Source organism: Kryptolebias marmoratus, linkage group LG3 (genome assembly GCF_001649575.2).
Source record: "Kryptolebias marmoratus isolate JLee-2015 linkage group LG3, ASM164957v2, whole genome shotgun sequence".
Classification (NCBI taxonomy): Eukaryota; Metazoa; Chordata; class Actinopteri; order Cyprinodontiformes; family Rivulidae; genus Kryptolebias; species Kryptolebias marmoratus.
The window spans coordinates 2001697-2022072 of record NC_051432.1 but is presented as its reverse complement, the minus strand read 5'-3'; the positions used below and the strand labels follow the sequence as shown (position 1 = coordinate 2022072).

The 20376-nt window shown below is 38.7% G+C and overlaps 1 protein-coding gene across 5 annotated transcripts in view; it reads left to right on the top strand.

Moving 5' to 3' along the window:
• LOC108245319 (septin-9-like) overlaps positions 1 to 20376 on the top strand; it is a 124032-nt gene that overhangs the window by 55656 nt on the left and 48000 nt on the right. For all 5 annotated transcript variants that reach the window (XM_037974729.1, XM_017432135.3, XM_017432136.3 and 2 more), the window contains one exon: positions 9083 to 9754. In XM_037974729.1, the coding sequence (XP_037830657.1) occupies positions 9083 to 9754 (672 nt within the window). The remainder of the gene's footprint in view (positions 1 to 9082; positions 9755 to 20376) is intronic.

The following is a 20376-nucleotide window of genomic DNA, read 5'->3' as shown; positions in this document are numbered from 1 at the left end:
GACTGGGAGATAAAGTTAGAGAGGCCAGACTGAGATGGTTTGGACATGTGCAGAGGAGGGACAGTGGCTATATTGGTAGAAGGATGTTAGAGATGCAGCTGCCAGGAAAAAGACAAAGAGGAGACATATGGATGCAGTTAGAGAGGACATGGAGGGAGTTGGACTGAGGACAGAGGACGCAAAGGACAGTTAGATGGAGGAGGGTAACTCACAGGGGCTACGCCTGGAATAGGAACAGCTGAAAAAGAAGAACTGATGGAGTCAAGCCTATTTGTCTGTTACAAAATATCTCATGAGAAACTTTCAGAATGTAATATTTCGATATACATCTACAAATGATTAACCTTTGGATTCAATCCATTTCATAACATCAGCATTAGCCAACACAAGAATGGTTATAACTCCAACAGTTTTACCTATATTGAACTAAAATTTGATGTGATAAAATTTGATGTGATAGTAGCTCAGGGCTATTCACAACATATACATTGTATGTTTCATCTTGCAATTGTGTGTAACATTATTATTAAACTCTTTCAGTTATAATGATTTACCAAAGACTATTTGACAGAAGCAGACTTCGAGTTTAATACGATGCCCAAGGTATAGAAGCTCTGACTACTTGATCTGCAGGCAGGGGTCAGAAGTGCAACCAGCATTTAATGATAATAATAATAATAACAATCCTAATAACTTGAAGGTCACTCTGACAAGTATATTGTTAGCATTATTATACTCAGATCCAAATCAGTTTGGGATTTTGTCATCTTTGTGGAGGCCAAAGAAAATTTTTGAAGGGTTGACAGGCCACTTGTTGAATAGGTCTGCAATATATGGTTAACCTGTCAGAAATATAAAATTCTGACCTAAAGTATTACACTCTGAACGGGAAATGCTACAGATAGCCAGCTCCACTGCTAATTTTTTTTTGTAAATGACCATAACATTCTATGTAATAACCTTTTCACAGAACCTCACTTCAGAAGATCTGAACTATGGCTTTAAAATGACTAAATAATGTGTGTATAAACACAAGTTTTTTAAAAAAAAATATTAAACATAAGTTATTCAGATGTTTATGGGTAGCTTGAGTCTTTAGTATTGAGAGTTTTGTTTTGTCTGAGATCATAATTTTCAATGTTTCTTGTTTTGTTGTGAAATAACTGCTTTCCTAATCTGTTCCTGTTTATGTGCTGATTTATAGGAAAGGCTTCTTCTCCTTAATGCGTTGTCAGCACCTGACTCATCTGTTTCACATAAAACCTCCAATGTAGCCACAGAATTCTTTTACTTTCAACTGTGCTTGTATTGCGATACATCTATTGGCAGTGTTTGATTTTATTAAGAGTCCTGTGATGGACTTGTGACCTGTCCAGGGTATCCCCCACCTCTCACACAGTGACTGCAGGAGATAGACACCAGCTCCCCTGCAACCCTGATTGAAAGGCGGGTAAAGAAAATGGATAGATGAATGACTGGATGATTTTATTATGGTTTGACATTTTTCATTTTTATGAAGTGTTTTGATTAATGCCACATTGAGACATTTCTGTCAGGGTTACTGCATCATAGGATCGGCATGATGATGTTTTTGAATAATACTGATGTGGTTTTACTTTAAATTGGGACTGGTGTGTTATATTATTAAACATATGAAACATAACTGTAAAGCGTAAGATTTTGTTTTTTTGAGAATCAAGGCTTTTTTTTTTTTTTTTTTACAAAATACTCTCTAAACAACCATGCGTAGTTTATTTTACAATGCAAACAGGTCCTCAGACATGATAAGAGAATCTTTCCGAGCTCAAATCTACATGTTTCTGGTAAAGAGACACAAACCTCCAGAGCAATCCATGTCCTGTACTGATATGAACTGACTGTAGAAATGAAGAGAATTTCTTCTGTAAAAGAAGAGCGATAACAATGTTTTTATTAAACCAGTAAGTTGTCCCCACTGGCTGGTTACAGGGGCAGCACCAAAGAGCGGCCAGGGGGTGAGGGTAATGGCCCCTCCTATAAATTTGCTGCCCTCCCAGCAAGACAGTCCTAAAGGTATAATTGTCTGTCTGTTTGCAAAATATCTTATGAACCATTAGATTTAGAAAGTAGAAAGTAATTACTGAAAGTAATTATCTAAGTACGATTAAAAAGTAATTATTTGCTGTACATCTACAACTAAGTCTCTTAGAGTCAGCCTGATTCAGGATGTAATGCTATAATGCTGTCAAATTTGGAGCTAAAATTTGGTGTGACAGAAGCTAAGAGTCATTCCAAACACATACTTTGAGCTCTAACAGATCCTGCAAGAACTTTGCTTAAAACTTTGGCATCCAAGGTAGTGGGAGATATGCATCCCTTCAAGGAATGCTAGTTTTACTTCCAAACACAAATGAGGATAAGTTTTAGAGAATTAAGTAGTGACTGTGCTGTTCTTGGTCAGTAATATCAACTGAAGAGTAGAAAACCAAAGTAAGCATATACCTGTAGGTGATTCCCTAACTCCCGCATTGCAGTATTTTTTCAAATAACCTATAGATGACAACAGTATATTGAATATCTTAAAAATTCTGTTAAGCTTTGTGTTTTAGTGTGCTGGCCTGAGATTATCAGTGGCTCCCATTTGGCCACCCCTGGTTGGTTGAAATGTAGTGCACTGTGACAAAAATAATTAATTTAACCATAAGGTCCATTTTGAAAAGATCTATATTGTGATTCTGTGTATCAAACCATCCAAAACATGTTCGGTTGCAGGTTTTACAATGTTATAGAAAAGGTTGTAAAATTAGTATTTTTTTGCACTGCTAAAACATGTAAATATATTTAAATTTTGCAGTGCGTCGTATCAGCCTTGACAACTTGTAGTGCTAACTATGAATGGATAGCTTTAAGAACATAGTTGTCTTTTTGTAAGTGCATAAACTATATTAACTAGAATAATCAAGTGTTTTCACTCATAGCTACAAAATTTGGTAAAAGTTTTGAATTATCTTTACAAATAAAGCGTCTTGTCATAAATTTTGGTTTACAAATAAGGTTTTTTCCTAATTCTCTTTAGCAGTTTCAGATGTTAATACAAACATTTATCTAATATTATTAACAAATAGTAATGCAAATAAACATCTCAAAGCTGATTTACAAGAACTTTATCACCCGATAATTGATAAGACGTTTGTCACAAAGTCTTATCAATTTTCTCTTATTTTCACTTAACAATAAAAGGAGATTTACATTTTATTTTGAACTGTTGCACTGCAGCTTAAATGCATCTTTTAGCTTTACTTGTTTTATTAAAATCTACATTTTATCAGTAAAATTTTCTGAGCTTTACTTTTTCTTAAAATAATGGTTGTAGTAGAAAAACCTATCCATAAACAGCTCAAAAGTGTACTTGTATACTATGTATACAATGTAATTTTACAACATGTAGTCAAGTATATATTTAAATTTTGACATGTTCAGCTCCACTGTATTACAACTTTGTAGTTTTAAAGAAGGCATACTTCAGTGAAAGCATGGCACCAACTTCTTGTGAACAGCTCTGGGACCTGACTAATGCCAGGGATTGATAAGCCTGAGAAAACTGGATTTGTTTCACCCTCTGTGTTCCTTTCTGTACCACCTCCTTATCTGCAGTTTCCTCCTCTCCCTCCCGTCTCCATGTTTGTTTTCCTCCCTTCAAACCTTTGACCAATCTTTAATTAGAGCATCTAGGTTGAGATGGTTCTGAATGTTTTTGCCCAATGCTTGGAGTGTCCTTGAGCAGTGATGATAAGGAGGCATCATTACCTGGGCTGTATTACAACAACTGACTGTGAACAGCTGCCGCCATCTTTGTTTTCTTGCACCAGTATGGGAGATAGTGTGAGAAACCAGGCACTGGTAAGAGGGAGATGAAGCTTCTGGACGTTTCTGATGAGGCACTTATTTCTAGTTCGTAGTCTTGGAATGCTATTTCACAGAAAACAATACTCCTTCAACCATTTGTCAGTCCAAAACCAACACACAGATAACCTCAGAACACCATACCAGTAATATTCAACCAATGGATCTCTTCCCTCATTGTGCTTGATGAACAAGAGATTAAGATCTATCATTAACCAGATGAATAAGCAAGCTTATTAAATTCATTAAGCTTTTTGAGAATATCTTAAAAGCCATTTCATCGTTTTCTATAATTACGAACACAATTTAAAGAAAGAAACTTTTAATTTATTTTGTGCTCTTACACCACACTCGCTGCCTAGTCAAACATATCAAACATACTTAAATAAACTAACAGGTCCCCAGTGAAATGTCTGAGTTTGTATAATTTACTTTATTTAGCAATACTTGGATTGTTCTCAGTTACAGCTTCAGCTAAATTTACATAAAGACTGAGTTTTAGGAGAAGTCAGACTGCAGAGTACTAATGTGTTGACTAATGGATGTATCACAGCATCTTGGCTGCAGACTGATGTTGGCAGAGCAGCTTACTGTCTGGCCAGAGTTAAAAGCCATGACCTTGGGCTCCCTCTCAGCGACCATAAACACAAGACAGGAAAGCAGGAGTAAGAAGGATATGGTATTTTACAGTGAGGGTTTAGATATCTCTTACAAATTACAGATCACTGCGTTTTCCATTACCGTGTATCGTTTTTTAAAAAGGGGATTTGAAATTGTTTTGTGTTCGTAGACTGGATAATGAACTGTGTTTATATTCAGAATGCCAGCACATGAAATGAGAAATTAGAATGTGAGAACATGACTGTAAAAGTGACCAAATACACTCACTAACAAAAAGAAATTAACCACCAAGAAGCAACTGTCTAATTTGGATGTAATATAGTTCACATGGAGCCTAATAATGAGTTTGTAAATGATTCAATTTGCAAGGAGCTAGAATTTTTAGAACAGGCACCAGAGGGCATAAGTGATGGCATTATGAAGGAAGCGATGGCTTTATCGGGTAGTTGTCGGAGTGTCTGACTGTCAGCAAATACAGTGAGTGAAGGTTAACAGACACAGATGAAAGCTCTGGTCTCTCAAGACAGTCCACACCAAGGTAGGACTGTTGGATTGTGCACAGAACCTCGTTATATTTGTACCTGCCATCTGAACCCAGGTACTGGGCTCATTACAACACTCCATGTCCTCCTGCATGACTGGCATCAACTACACTGAGCCATGTGTAGACCGCTTATAACTCCAGCTACATCAGTAACATTCTGCAACTTACCCCTTGAGAGACAGAACCTTGGTGCAGTCTTTCAACAAACTAGGGCCTCTGATCTTTTCCCAATCAAACATATGTGGGATTAGCTTGGACTTCAACTCTGAACCCAGGGCTGATCTGTCGGATCTTGAGGGTTAATTCCAACAGCTGTGGGACAACTGGCTACAGGAGAAGATACAACAGCTGTATGATTCTGTTCTGCAAAGAATCCCTGCTTTTATTCAGGCCTGAGGGGAGGGGAGAGGGGGCACACTCTACTGACATGGGATCAGCAGCGTCCCTTCGCTGCCAAGTCTCTTATCTATTTGATCTGATGTTGTAATTATTTCAGCACAGTCACATGACCTTTCAACATTCAGTTTGTTTCATATCCACCACTCTACGGGCTTTGCTTTTTTTGTTAGTAAGTGTATTTTACTGTTTATCATTTATCAAGAGAGTTTGTTTCTAAATGGTTTTGAGCTTGTTTAAATATAACTTTGCACATTTCTAAAACAGTTTAGAGGTAAAAAGGGAGATGTTTTCTTCTATTGACCTTTTCACGAGGGTTCTATTTTTTTATTTTGTTGTGCAGTAGACCAGAGGACTAGTAGGACAAAGGCAGCAAAATCTTCCTGAAATCACACCACTCCATCCATTTATTTATCCATTTTCTGCCGCTTATCTTTGGTCGAGTCATGGAGTCCACAGATCCAGGAGGGAAACCCAGACATCCCTCTGCCCAATGACACTCTCCAGGTCTTCCTGGAGGATCCCAAGGTGTTCCCAGGCCCCAAAGGAAATATAATCTCTCCAGTGGGTTCTGGGTCTGCCCCAGTTTCCTTCAAGTAGACATTTCTAGAAAACCTCCAGAAAGAATAGTCCAGGAGGCATCTTAATCAGAAGGCTGGACCACCTCAACTCACTCTTTTAGATCACTGATGAGCAGCAGCTCTACTCTGAGCTTCCTTCAAATGTCAAAGCTCGTCATGTTATCTCTTAAGGCTGAGCCCTATTAAGGAAACTCATCTTGCATCAAGGATCTCAATATTTTGGTCATGATCCATACCTCATGGCCATAGGTGAGGGTTGGAAAGTTGATGGACCAGTAAATTAAGTGCTTTAGTTTTTGGCTCAGCTTGTTCTTTGTAATAACAGACTGGAGCAATGCCCTTATTATTTTGGATGAGGCCCCAATCTGTCAATCCACCTCCTGCTCCTTCCTACCATCACTTGTAAACAAAACTCCCAGATATTTGAACTTCTCTGCATGAGGCAGAGACTCATCTTTGACCCGAAGGGAGCATTCCACCTTTTTCCGGTAGAGAAGCATAACCTCGGAGATAGAGGAACTGACTCTTATCCCAGCTGCTTCACACTTGGCTGTGAACTGCCCCAGTGCATGTTGAAGGTCATGGCCTGAAGACGCCAACAGAACCACAAAATCTACAAAAACCGGAGAAGTCCTCCTGAAGTCCAAATGGAGTTATAGAAAACGTAAACCAATCAAACTTTAAAATTTGAGTGATTTGGTCCACATCTCATGGTGTTTTTTTTTTTTTTTTTTCCATTTCCATTTTATTTCTCATTGTAGAATGAATTTTTGGGTAAAACATTTGGTTGTTATTGAATGAAGTTCTTAGTATATATTACCAAAATCGAAAGAAAACAATGAACACAACACTTAGAACATAATATTTTCTTAAGAAACAAACAAGTAGACATAAAACAGAGTCATTTTCTGGTTGAAAGTGTGATTAGTTTTGCTTTATGATGTATGAAGGAAGGCCACTTTTGAATTTTATTGTGTTTATAATTCCACATCTCCAAAAACAGTTTTGTTTTTACTCCTTGTGAGGTGGAGATGCTTAAAAATAAACATACTCAGTAGTTTTTACAAGCGTTTTGAAGTACAAATAGTTGTGTGGAGACACATACTGGAGGTACACCGCAAGCAGAAACAGATCAAATAATCAGCACTGTGTTTTGAACTGAAGGAAACGTTCTTAAGGCTGTGCGTGAGCGCTCTAACTCCTGTGTAATTATGATGCCAGCTCCTGGCCGCTGGCTTTTCCTCATAACTCCTCGATGGAAGTCAAGCTGACTTTCAGCCGAACGTGTTCTTCCCAGGAGGTAATTTCCATCCTTCAGTGTTTTCATCGTGGACAGTGCAGCTATTGTCTCAGATAACTAAGTTCGGAGAAGATGTGCCTCTGTCTTTCTGTGGATGTTAAAAAACCAAAAGAGGAGGTCATGGAATGTCATTTGGCTGACTGCTTACATTAAAACATGTAGGGAAACACTTCCAGAGGCTCAGATTAAACCTTTGCATGTTATATTACTGTGTACCACACACTTAGCATCCAAACCTCAGCACAAATAAACTATAAATGAAAGTGTAGAAGCTGCTGCTGGTGACGGAAGATGTAATGAAATTAGACAGGCGTGGTTTAATTAATGTTGTTTCTTGTAACTTCGTTTATAGCTCCTCCACCCTCAAACCTCAGCCGTTTCACTGTGTTGATAATTCTTATAGTTTTTCAGAAAAATTAATAACTGCTTTTACTGCTCAGATAATTAGTTTGATTTTCTGATGAACATTTCATGGTATTGCTCCATCTCTCTACAAACAGCATTTTTTTCCACTTTATTGTGGGAATGAAGTCAGCTACAAGAACAAATCCTATTGTCTTTAGTTTGTTTTCCCACATTTTAGAAGCAAAATTTATGCAAATGTTTTAGTCATAAATTAGGTTTTTGTTCTTTTTATTCTTTTCTCACATCAGTTATACAAACATGTAACTGATGTGTCCTGAGCGTGATGTGTCTGTGTCACATTCCTTATTGAAAAAGATATTACAGATATTACCTCCTGCCTTTTATGCCAGAGTTGAAAGTAAGATCATATAATATTGAGAAAAGCAGCCCTTTTGGTTAAATACTGAAAATAACATTATGTTGTGTAAAATTTTCAACGTTATAGCTTTTGTGTTGGCTAAGACTGATTAGCTATGGTGACCTTCTTGAATAAAAAGTTATTCAGTTGTAGATGTACATCCAATAATTACTTTCTGAAGGTTTTAATGAGATCTGTTCAGTGGTTGATGAGACATTTTGCTAACAGACAGGACTGACTAAAACTTAATGCCAAAGCTTTAAACAAAGCTGTCACACCATCAATTAGCACTCAGGATATATGTTGCCCATGTCTTCCAGCTACTGCCACACCAAATTTTAGCTCAATATTGGTAAATTTGACTGAGTTGCAGCCATTTTTGTGTTTGCTAATGTTGATTATGTGTAGTAGCCATCTTGAATTGAGCTGTCTTCAAAAGTTAACCAGTTGTAGATGAAAGAAAAGAAAATACTTTATTTAAAATCAAAGTTTGATGTAGTGGTCTGGGTTTGAAGTCTTAAGTGGGGCTTTGTTGCTAATGTTAACACTGTTATTTTTAGGTATATTTAAAAAAATAAAAAAACTGATTATGTACTTTCTGGTGAGATTTTATGTAGTTTTCACCACTCAAAATCTTGTGGTTGTCTTAACCCTCTTAGGCTCAAATTAAGTTTTCGTTACAGGAAAAATCAGATATTTGGGGAAATTATCATCTGAGTAAAATAAGGCTCAGAAAATATGAATGTGGAGTAATTAGGTATATGCAATTCGCTGTTGCAAATCTGCAACGTCTACCTTGAGAGGGTTAAAACCTTGCTGATGATTCTTGATGTCCTTATTTTTGTCTTACTGTTCAGGAGCCAACTACATTCATTTTGCAATGATATCAAAGTTAGAAATGGATAGTTTGTGAAATGACAAAAAAAAAAGGCATTTATGCATTTTCCTGCAAACAAACATGTATCTGATGTGGGTTCTTTGTCCTCTTTCTGCAGCTCTTAAGAGGTCCTTTGAGGTGGAAGATGTTGACACTTCTGCCCATTCTTCACCCGGCTTTCGTCGAACAACCAGCTCTCCTCACCGTAACGCCATGTCTCCCACCAGTATCTACTATCGTGACCTGGGCACTGCCACCAGCAACAACAATATCAACTATACTCAACCACGCTCCATCATGGGCGGAGGAGGCTCCAAGACTCCTGAGCCCGTGTCACGCCGTTCGGAACTCTCCATTGACATCTCTTCCTCCAGCAAGCAGTTGGATAACATCACCAGCCCTGCTTCCACACGCTTTGCAAGCAACAGCGCCCTGAAACGCCCCGAAGTCCTGGGGCACTCCAAGACCCCTGAGATGGGCCACAAGAGGGAGGTGACTTTTGCAAAGAGCCTGACCGACTCCCCTGTGATCCGCCGCAATGAGGGTAGCAGTAACAACAACGGGATCGCCCGACTCCCTGAGCTGAATCACACTCGCAAGTTTGAGCCCCCATGTCCTGGAGATGTTCGTAAGCCTGATATCAACATCACCAAAGCTCCTCCGGAGAACAACGGCCACCATGCAGCAGTGCATCATCCTCACCATCCCAACCCCCATCACAACACCATCATCACCAGCTTCCGCTGCTCCTCGCCGAGCCATGCTGGACGCAAGTCTCCTAACCCTGACCGTAAGTCTCCTTCAGCTGGATCTCAGTCCAACACATGCTTACTTTATTTCACCTCAAACATTTTGTATCTGTGGGCACCACTAGCTCTAAAAGTTTTTGACCTAACGCAACACATAAGGTGGTATCTCACTGAGTTCTGACTGTTGGAGACTAGTTGACAACTAAAAATTATGAGAAAACTGCAAGAAAAACAAAAGATTTTTTATGGCAGTTTTATTGAATTGTAAGTATTTGCAATCTGTTTGCATTTAATTGCAACCTATGAGCTGTTGTTGAAGTGATGTTCTTGGATGTTGGTTCTCGTGCATGACAGATTCGATTTAGTTTGAAAACCAGAGTTTAAATTTGCCAATTGGCTTCAGTTGTTTTATGTGTTATTGGTGGATCCTAATGCTTTCTAACATGTTGTAACATAAGGCACATTCAGAATACACTTCAAATCGGGACAGAGATGTATTCTGGCTGTCTTGGTGTGATTTCTCAGTAGACAGAGGTGGCTTGGGGAGTTGAAATCAGTCTGCCACTGATGCGCCTTTAAACAAGGTAGCAACAGAGCCGCAACAGTCAACATGTGAAAAGGTAAGCCGACTCTGCAGCTTAAAGACGTGATGTAGTGATGACATATGGCTTGTGTGGCCACCCGGGCGTGGGATTTAAAAACCTAAATAACAATACACAGATTCTTTACAGAGGACTAGATTGATGAAGATGCAAAACTTGGTTAATTACATAGAAGATCACTAAAGTGAGTTCATTTGTCATGTTTTGAAAACAGCACGAGGGAGACGTCCGTCACACATATCTTGTGTAGTGCTCCATGTCACCGCTGCTGAGTTCTGCTCAACGCCTCTTTGGTTTTGCAAAGCTCGCTTCATTTATGAAAACTCGTATCTCTGCAGGATGTGGCCGGATCCATCAGTGGTTTATCGTAAACTGGTCTTTGTGGCCATTTTCGCAGAACTGTTTTGTGAAAGTGCCATTTGTTTTCGACATTCCAATATTGACTTACAATTATGGTGTGCCAATGTTTACAGTGGAAAAAACTTACAGTGAAGGTAAGTAATAATCTTTAAGTCACATAAAACCAAATTACACTTTCTCGTATGTTCAGGGAGCAACCAACCCCCTTGAGATACAATGTCACATTTTCTAGAATAGTCACTTTGAACTTTCTCTTAAACTTGATACCGTTAACTCTGTATCCACTCACACCATTACAGTGGACTGATCCAAGTATTAGATCTATTACCCCAAAACTAGCCAGCAACAGGAGCAGCTTATTTGATTAATCGGATGTCTGCACTTCTGCCAGTAATACAAGAAACCGTGTCCTTGGAGGCCCATCCCTCAGTAGACGGGGAAAGCAGACTGACTGTCTGTATTTGTGGAAATCAGTTTAATTTGTTCATTTTGTGTTCAAGCTGGGATGGTTTTATTGAAGTGATGAAAACCTAATCTTGCAGAACCAGATCAGTGTGGCAGCTCAACTCTAATTAGTGTTAGGGTGGAAGCAAAACTTTAGGAAACAGAGAAGAAGGACTTTTCCCCTCAGGGTTACATTAGTTTGTGTGATTCTGGACGATAAATCAGTTTCATGCAGCGTACAACTTCTTTTGGAATTGCTGAATGTAATAAGTAATACAACACTTTTCAGAGGCGTTTGTTCTTGCTTTTCTCTGGATTTGTTCCATGTGAAGATGTCCCAAATGCTTTTATGTCAGCGTGGTGAAATTTTAAATTGAAATCAAATGTGTTTCTCATAATTGACACATTTTCACAGTTCGGTAACAATATTTAGTTAACATCATGAATGTCAAAAAACAAACAAACATGAAAAATGAATGGCTGCTAGCTACTAGGAGAAAACTATGTTGCATTGTTGCATTGCTATTAACCATTTTCCCAAGTATTTTGTACTTTTCTTTTGATTTAATCTCCTGGTGATTTCAGACCATCTGATGTTTTGTAGTCCTGGCTGAGTTTACACTATTATTCTTACTTTAAGATGTAATACGGCACTTTATCACTTGGCAGATGTTTTGTTGTCAGACTGTGAACAATGCTCCAGTGTGTCCGCCTGTCCCTGTTCGCCTGCGCTGCAGTATGTCTTGTCGTGCCTGTTGTGTTTTTAATGCATATAACCATAAATCTCTTCTTTGTGTTTGTGCTGAGAGTTTTACATGGTTCTCCTCGACATTATGGGGGGTTGCAACTATTTATTTTTCTGCTGAGAGAGGCCCAGATAGGGGACTAACAGAGGAGTGACCTGCTAGAAAGTCCTGCACAGATTCCACCCATTTCAGCGCTAGGTCAGGATCAAGAAAAATGTGACGCAGAATATTCAGGTTTGCGACTTTGCGGGAGCAGATCTGAATTTATCACACTGTTCCTTGTCATCATTAAGAGCTGAATCCAATTTTTTAACATAGGTAAGCAAATACTTATCACTTGCCACCAAAAGGTGAAAGGCAGACTATCGCGTTTTTGCTGATTTGTGTGTGCGAGCATTTGTTTGTCTGTAGTGTTAGCAAAATATCACAGGAACCAAAGATTTTAGATTTTATTGAAATTCTCTGAATGTAATCTTTGGATGTACATCTATAACTAATTAACATTTAGACACAATCAAGTTAAAAATGACCACCACAGCCAACTGACCTTAGAAAACACAAAAAGGCTGTAACTCAGTCAGTTTTACAGATAATGACCAAAGATTTTGTGTGGTAGTAGCTGAGAGTCATTCACAACAGATACTTCAAGTGCTACCCATCGCATAACCCCTTTAGCTTAAATCTTTGGCACTCCTGTTTGTCTGTTAGCAAAATATCTCATGAACCACTAAACAGATTTTCAAGAAACACTGAAAAAGTCATTGTTGAGTATACATCTACAAAATCAGCAGACATATTAATCATTACACCTTAGTAATTTCTTCAGCTGCTGAGCTAAAATTGTGTGTTGCAGCTGAAATTCATCTTCATCGCAAACTTCAAACCCTAAGAAGTTGCACAACATCATGCAGTATTGTGTGAGATTACATGTAATGTTATTTTCAAAATTTGATTAAAATGATCAAATTTCTCAACACAAGACTTTCTTAGTTTAAAACTCTGGCATGAAAGACAGCAGGTTGATATGCATTTCTTCACGGGATGCTAGGCTTATAATTTATAATGTGATAGAAATTAAGTAGAAATAGAATTTAATTATTAAAAGGGCTTTTTGTCACAAGGAGCAAGGAATAGAGTGAACTTAAAAGGTGTTTTTGAAAATCTTGCTGCTTTCCTGTCAATTCCGTTTTTCCAGAGGGAAATGACATCACATATTGTTTGTGTTCTCTCTCTCTCTCTCTCTCTCTCTCTCTCTCTCTCTCACACACACACACACACGCTTCCTTCCTTGTTCTGTTGACTGTGATTGTTTCCCCTGCAGTGTGACCTCACTGCGGGGCACTTGCTCCCTCAGGGGTCATGTGATACAAGTCAGTCAGCTTCCTACCCCGCGTTCTTTTCTACTTTGATCCAAACTTTGAGGAGAAAAAAAATGTACAAGGATGTTTACATAAAAAAAAAGCAATTTTACACATCTCATTTTGAAAATAATAGTTTCTGTCGATCAAACACTTGGGTTAGTTTTAAGTCAACAAAATTCCATTTTATTTTATTTTTGCAGCATCAAAGAATAGCGCAGGTCATCTTAGGAAACCTAACATCCATTTTCAACAGGCCTAGGAGGGAAATCTGACATCATTCTCACCAACAACACTCTCCAGGTTCTACTGGGGGATCATGAGTGGTTCCCAGGACAGAAAGGATGTATAATCTCTCCATCAGGTTCGGTGTCTGCCCTAGGGTCTTTTCCCAGTGGGACATGCCTGAAACACCTTCAGGGGGCGAGGTGTCCAGGAGGTATCATAAACAGATACCAGAACCACCTCAGTGAAGGAGCAGCAGCTCTACTCCGAGTTCCCCTCGGATAACGGAGCTACTTACCTTATCTTGAAGGCAGAGCCCGGCCACCATGCAGAGGAAGTTCATTTCAGCCGCTTGTATCCGGGATCTCATCATTTGGTCATCCAAATCTCACGACCATAGATCAGGTTTAAGAAAGCTTAACCTCAACAAACCAGAGCAACTCCTTCGGTATGGTGGATGATTTCTCACCCCATATTATCTTTACTCATGAATAAGACACCAGATACCTAAGCTCCTTAATTTGAGGCAGTGATTCATCCCCAACTCATCAACCATTTCTTCCACCTGAGATAAGTTCTCAGGATAATTTTTTTAAATTTAGCTGAATTCCTAAAATGATCTAATATCAAGATCCCAGATGGTATTAAACTAATGTTGCTGAATTGCAGAGGCATATGCATAAAATCATTTGCAATACATCCAAATGTGTTTATTTATTTATTTTTAATAATGTGATGAGATAAAAATATAGTCTAACATTACACTTTGTTAAACTGTGACTACACCATCAACCACTACAGTAAAACCACTGGCAGGGGGCCTAACAATTACTAACCATTTTGTTATTGTCCCATGTTCTGCAGATAAAGAGATGATTTTTTTTTATATATTTTGACCTCTGCTGTCCATCTCATCATCTCTGCAGACTGAGCTTACCTGCCAACCATTCCAAATTAGCTCAAGAAACACCATAGAGCCCAAGGCATTGACCTGGCCTAGAAATTCCCCAGATCACAATCCGATTGAGCATCTTAGGGATGCGCGAGAACATGTCCGGTAACCACAGAGGTAGAACTCCTTAACCCAACTTCATTCAAAAGATTCACTGCCAACATCCCAGTTTCCGATAATGCAGGACATCTGCATTTATTCCTCTAACAAGACAGAGATGTAAACAACATTATCTTGAAAGATGTTAAACAAGATTTATGCAGTGGGTTCAAACCAAGAATGTAATTGATGTTGAATTGCTTTAAAACACAAGAAAATGAAAGTCAAGGTGAAGATATAGAAGTTATTCTGACTGGTTTCTTTTCCAGTTAGTGCAGAAAGTAAAACCAGAAAGGAAGCTGTGTTTTGATAAATCAGGTCTTCTGTGCATCAGGCCATTATAGAACGAATCAGTCATCCACAGTTTTGCATGCCAAAGACTTAAAAAAAGATCTTGTGGATTTGTTAGCAGTTGGAGTCTGTGTTGGGTATGACTCTCAGCTACTAACCCACCAAAGTGTAGCTCAGTATCTGTGAAAATGACTGAGTAATAGCCATTTTTGTGTTTGGGAAGGTTAATTAGTTGTATCAGCCATCTTAAATCGGGTTGATTCCAAAGGTTACTCAGTTGTAGAAGTTCATCAAATGATTGCTTTCTGAGCTGTTCACTATAATCCATCTAGTGGTTCATAAGACAAGTGTTGACTCCAACAGTTGATGCCAGTGTTTTAAATAAAAATCTTACATGATCTGTTAGTGCTAAAGGTATGAGTTGGGAATAACTCAGCTACTAGCACATAACATTTTAGATCAATATCTGTGAAACTGACTGAGTTATAGACATTTTTATGTTTGCTAAAGTTGAATTGCTTGTCAGCGATGTTGTATCAGGTTTAATTCCAAAAGTTAATCAGTTGTGCAAGTACATCCAAAGGTTACTTTCTCAGAGGTTCATTAAATTCTGTCCTCTGTTGATGAGATATTTGCCAACATCACAGACAAGGCAACCCATGTATACACAAGCAAAGGAAATTACATGATCACCTGCCATCGATGGTAGCAGGTGATAGTAGATCAATAACCAGAAGAGCTTGGACATGTAATGCAAAATGGAAGCAATCTTTTAGGATTTCAATCAAACATAAAAAAAAACTTGTCTTTGCATTTATTTTGTGCAGTTTTTCACATTGAAACCTGACGAAATAATGATAAAGATTTCTTGACAAAAGAAGAGTCTATTTTCACACCACAGATTGCAGGTTTGAAATAGTTACTTTCATGTTAGCACTGAAAACATGCTTCCTCCTTTTTATTACAGCGGCTGGACAGACTAGACATTGGTGAGGTCATGTAGACACAGCGGTCGGCCATAAACTGTGTCCTTATCGCTGGAATGAGAGAACTGGTAGGGTTATCACTGGGATCACATCCAGTAACCTCATTTTGTGGCTCCTTTAAAGTTTTATGACGATAAGTAAGGGAAAAGGCCCAAAACACCAGAGATGGCTTTGACTTCCATTACCTCATATATTACTTTATAACAAACAGGAAAGGGAAGATGAGGTTATGGCTAAAACTACTTTTTGAACAAAATGTGTATTTAACGGGTGTTACTGGAGTCACTTCACGTAGTGCCATTGTGTCCTGTCTTCCTGTTGAGAACAGAGACAATGTCCTCACTTCAGCTAGGCAGATGCTTCGAGCAGAACTGGAAAATGTCTCTGAACAGTCCAAATAAACAGATCGTCCTGAGCTACATTTGTTTTATAATGGAGGTGTTGCTGGTTTGGTCGAAAGAGCAAGTGAAATCATCTGTCTTTAATTTGGATTGACCTTCTGGGCCTGCGAGAGGAGCGGCCTGCAGAGGGTGGAGGGTGATTTGTCTCTGCCTGTCCAGACGTCAAAAAACGAGCACACACCAAGTCACTTTCTTTATCCCAGATTTATTTATTTATTTATCCGGTCTTATTTTCATTGTCTCTCATCGACAAGCGCTCCCACACACACACGCACGCATGCATGCACCCTCAGGCGGAGGCATATCCGAGGTCAATCCTCTCACAGTGTAATTACTCTGGACTGATCCCAGACCATTATTCAGCGTGACCTGTCGGCTAATTGCCCAGGAAAGAAAAAAAAATAGAGGCAAAGAAAAGGAAGGAGAGATTTCAGCGTACGTGCTTGCGAGGACAAACTTCTGCCGACAAAGAGGAACATCAAAGTTAAAGCATTAATTTCACCATATTGAAGTTGGTTTCTGTGTAAAAATTCCAAATAATTATTATTTTAACTGATGTAACTAGCTTCCTGAATGACCTCAGTTTGGAAAAATAGTGTTTTACATTCAACAGGACTGACGAGTCTGAACGTAGCTAAGATGAACTGGCTTCAATCTCTAAAATGTATGTGAACTCTTTCTTAGATACTTTTACACTGCCAACAATTTTTCCATTACAGGTGAGAGTAGCAGCTGCAGCATCAACATGTAGCACTGAGGCGTCATGTCCGACAGGAATTTTATAAAATTTCTGCCAAAATAACGGTGCAATGGATTTGAGTTGTTTTAAGATGACAAAATCTACTTTGTAAGTTGATCCATTGGGATGTATTGATGAGCTAAAAACATCCAGTCTAAATGCATCCACTTCCAAAGTGGATTTGGAAGTGGGTCATCTTAATACAACTTTAATCTCAGCAGCTCATGCAAAGGTTATTTAAACCTTTACATTATTTTGTGCTTCAAAAACTGTCATGTAACAGTATGACTGTGTGAGGGGAAGTAGCCAACACTTGAAGCCCCACATCAGTACTGTGTAGATGCTAGTTCTAAAAATACAACATGGCAGCTTCCTGCTTGCTTCAACTCACAACACTAAGAGATGGTAGGCTCACTCGGTCTATTAGTATAATATGTCTGTGGTAGACAAGTACAAAAATCCATGTAAATGTATAATGCTAAATTGATGGCAATTTAAGTGTTTATAAAACTGTTTGTATGAGCCGCTATAACATTTTGGAGATGAGAGCTGTTTTAAGATGGCAGCAATCCACTTCGGTCTTAGCTGCATTCAGACTAGCCGTTAGCTCATCAGTCCACTGAGGTCGTTCAGGAAGCTGTCTACGACAGATAAGATATTAATTATTTATAATTTTTGCACTGAAACACCCCTCAATTTGGCAAAGTTATTTCTTTAAGAGCCAAACATGGTGTTTTCTATTATAAATACTCTGGTTTTAGCCATTGTTAAAATGGTGGATATTTTGTTCTTTTTTGTAGTCTTAAAGCAAACAGCACAGACCTGATGATGTGGAACTTCTCTTCCTCAATGATTATAAATTGACTGCAATGATAAAACTACCTTTGTTGCAATAGGTTTTTACCACTTAAACAGCTCCTCATTGGACTTTTGGTGGTGTCAGTAAAGTCTGATACAGGACACTTGGGCTTGCTCTGACAGATCCGGTGGATGCTTGATTGAATTTGGACCTTGTCAACACATCATGTGTACTGAAGCCACATACTGTTACCATGTGACAAAGTTTAAGGAAATGGACACAAATATTTTGATCAGACCATTATAACAGATCAATGAATGCTATTTAATTCACAAGTGAGTGGTTTTAATGTTGTGGCTGCAACAAAATTTTGTTGACATTTTGCCGCCTTTTAGTTCCACAGACAATAAAACAAGCTGGAATTCAGTCATGAAGTTTAAGTAAATTTGCTGCACTTATAGTGAAGCACAAATTGTTCCACACTGTGGCTTTGGTTTAGCTGCTCGACTAAAGACTTTAGTGTCTTTCATGTTTTTCTTTCTCTTTAGTTCAGAAATGGCCTGAAATGAGAACAGCAACAGTGACTTTTCATCATCTTGATAGGGCTTTCATTGTTGGTGTGCTTCTCGTGAAAACCACCAGGGGGCAGTGTTTGATAAACTAATGTTGGCTTCAAGGCAACAAAAACAAAGCTGCATTTTTCCTACATTCAGTTTTCTTTAAAAAAAAAGAAGAAGAAAGAAACGTGCCATTCTTTAGTTCACAGCACTTTTCCTCATGGCCTCTATATCAGATAAAATTTTTTAACTCTCCTCTGTTTTGCTGTGATATTTATGACACTGCTTTCAGCTCTTTCTTTGAAGTTTACGGACATTAACGGGGCTCGAAATGAAAAGTTGTCCCTTTTTTTGTAATAACATCTTGAAGGAAGGAGTGGAGCAGACTAATGGGAGCGGGACTCAGATTCTCTAGATAAATAGACTCACAAACACACACAATAAACCCACTCTCTCACACACACACAGAGGTCCCTCTCTCCCAGATAAGGCTTTCGGAAGTTGAAGTTTACTTTGAGCATCTGGGGGAAGTCAAGGGTTAAAGAAGTTTCCCACCACTGCAGAAAGACCTTTGTCCCGCTTCGTCATTCTGTCATGTCCCACAACTGCTACAACCACCCCCCAACACACACACACACACACACACACACACACCCTCTTTTTCATTCAGTTTCCTGTGCTTTCTGTGGACCCTGACACAGATACTTATTTCATCTTTAAAGCATGTCCACATTCACTTCAATCTCACGATAACACATGGAAAAGTGTTCCGATTTTTTGCGCACAGGCTTACGTTTGCAGACACACACACACGGAGACTACACACACACAGACACCAATTTTGTTGTAAAAGCAAAGGCAGATAGTGGGATGTGGCCCATCGGAGCCTGATGGAGCAAACTAAGATAACGTTTACTCTCTGAGGATGTTATCTTCAGTTATCTGCCCCAGCTCCATTTAAATCCTCTCTCTGTTTGTTTGGAAATGAGGCTCTGTTGTAGCTCCTTTGTTCAACAAACTGATGAGAAAATGATGCTCCTTATCTTCACCGTGGAACTGAAGATAAGAAGCTAAAGTTTGGGCTTTAGTATGAGCAATATCTTTATTATCATACCAAGCACACATAGTTGTTGTTTGCTTTTCAAAAAATAAAGCAATCATTTTCCATTTTTGTGTTAGGCCCATGATAATTTTGGTCAGGGTCAGAGGGGACTGCTCCAGCAGTCAATGGGTGAGAGGCAGGGTGCTTCCTGGACAGGTCGCCAGTCCATCACAGGACAACACAGAGACACACAAAACAGTCCACACATACTCACTTAAAGTCAATTTTGAATCTCCAGTTAATCTAACCTGTATGCTGTTGGATAGTGGGAAGAAAGCACCTGGAAACCCAACAAATTCAAGGGGGGAACATTCAAAAGCCTGATGACCGTTTTGCACGTTGCTAAACAGTTTAACAACCTCTCCTGTCAGTCAACTGCCTCATTCTGAAAAACAAAATTAAAAGTCTAGCATTCCTTGAAGGAATGCACATTGCCCACCACAAAGTTTTAAAATAAGATTATCTTATGCTGAGAAAATGTAAGCTATAGCCATTTTGGCAAACCCTTCAAAGTAACATTGTGTGTTATTCTGCGAGATCTGTTAGTATATATTGTAAATCACTCTTAGCTACCGCCACACCAAACTTTAGCTCAGTATTTGTTCAATTGACTTGGCTATAGCTGTTTTTGTGTTGGCTATGGTCAATCAGCTGTAGCGGCCATCTTGAATTGGCTTGTCACCAGAGGTTAATCAGTTGTAGATGTACGTCCAGTGATTACTTTCTGAAAGTTTTATCCAAATCCATTTGCTGATTCATAAGATGTTTTGCTAACAGACAAACTTGGTTGATGCCAACAGTTAATGCCAAGTTTTAGGCAAAGATCTCACATAATGTATTGTGTTCAGAGCATACAGGTGCTGGTCATAAAATTAGAATATCATGAAAAAGTAGATTGATTTCAGTAATTCCATTTAAAAAGTGAAACTTGTATATTATATTCATACATTACATACAAACTCATATATTTCAAATGTTTATTTCGTTTAATTTTGATGATTA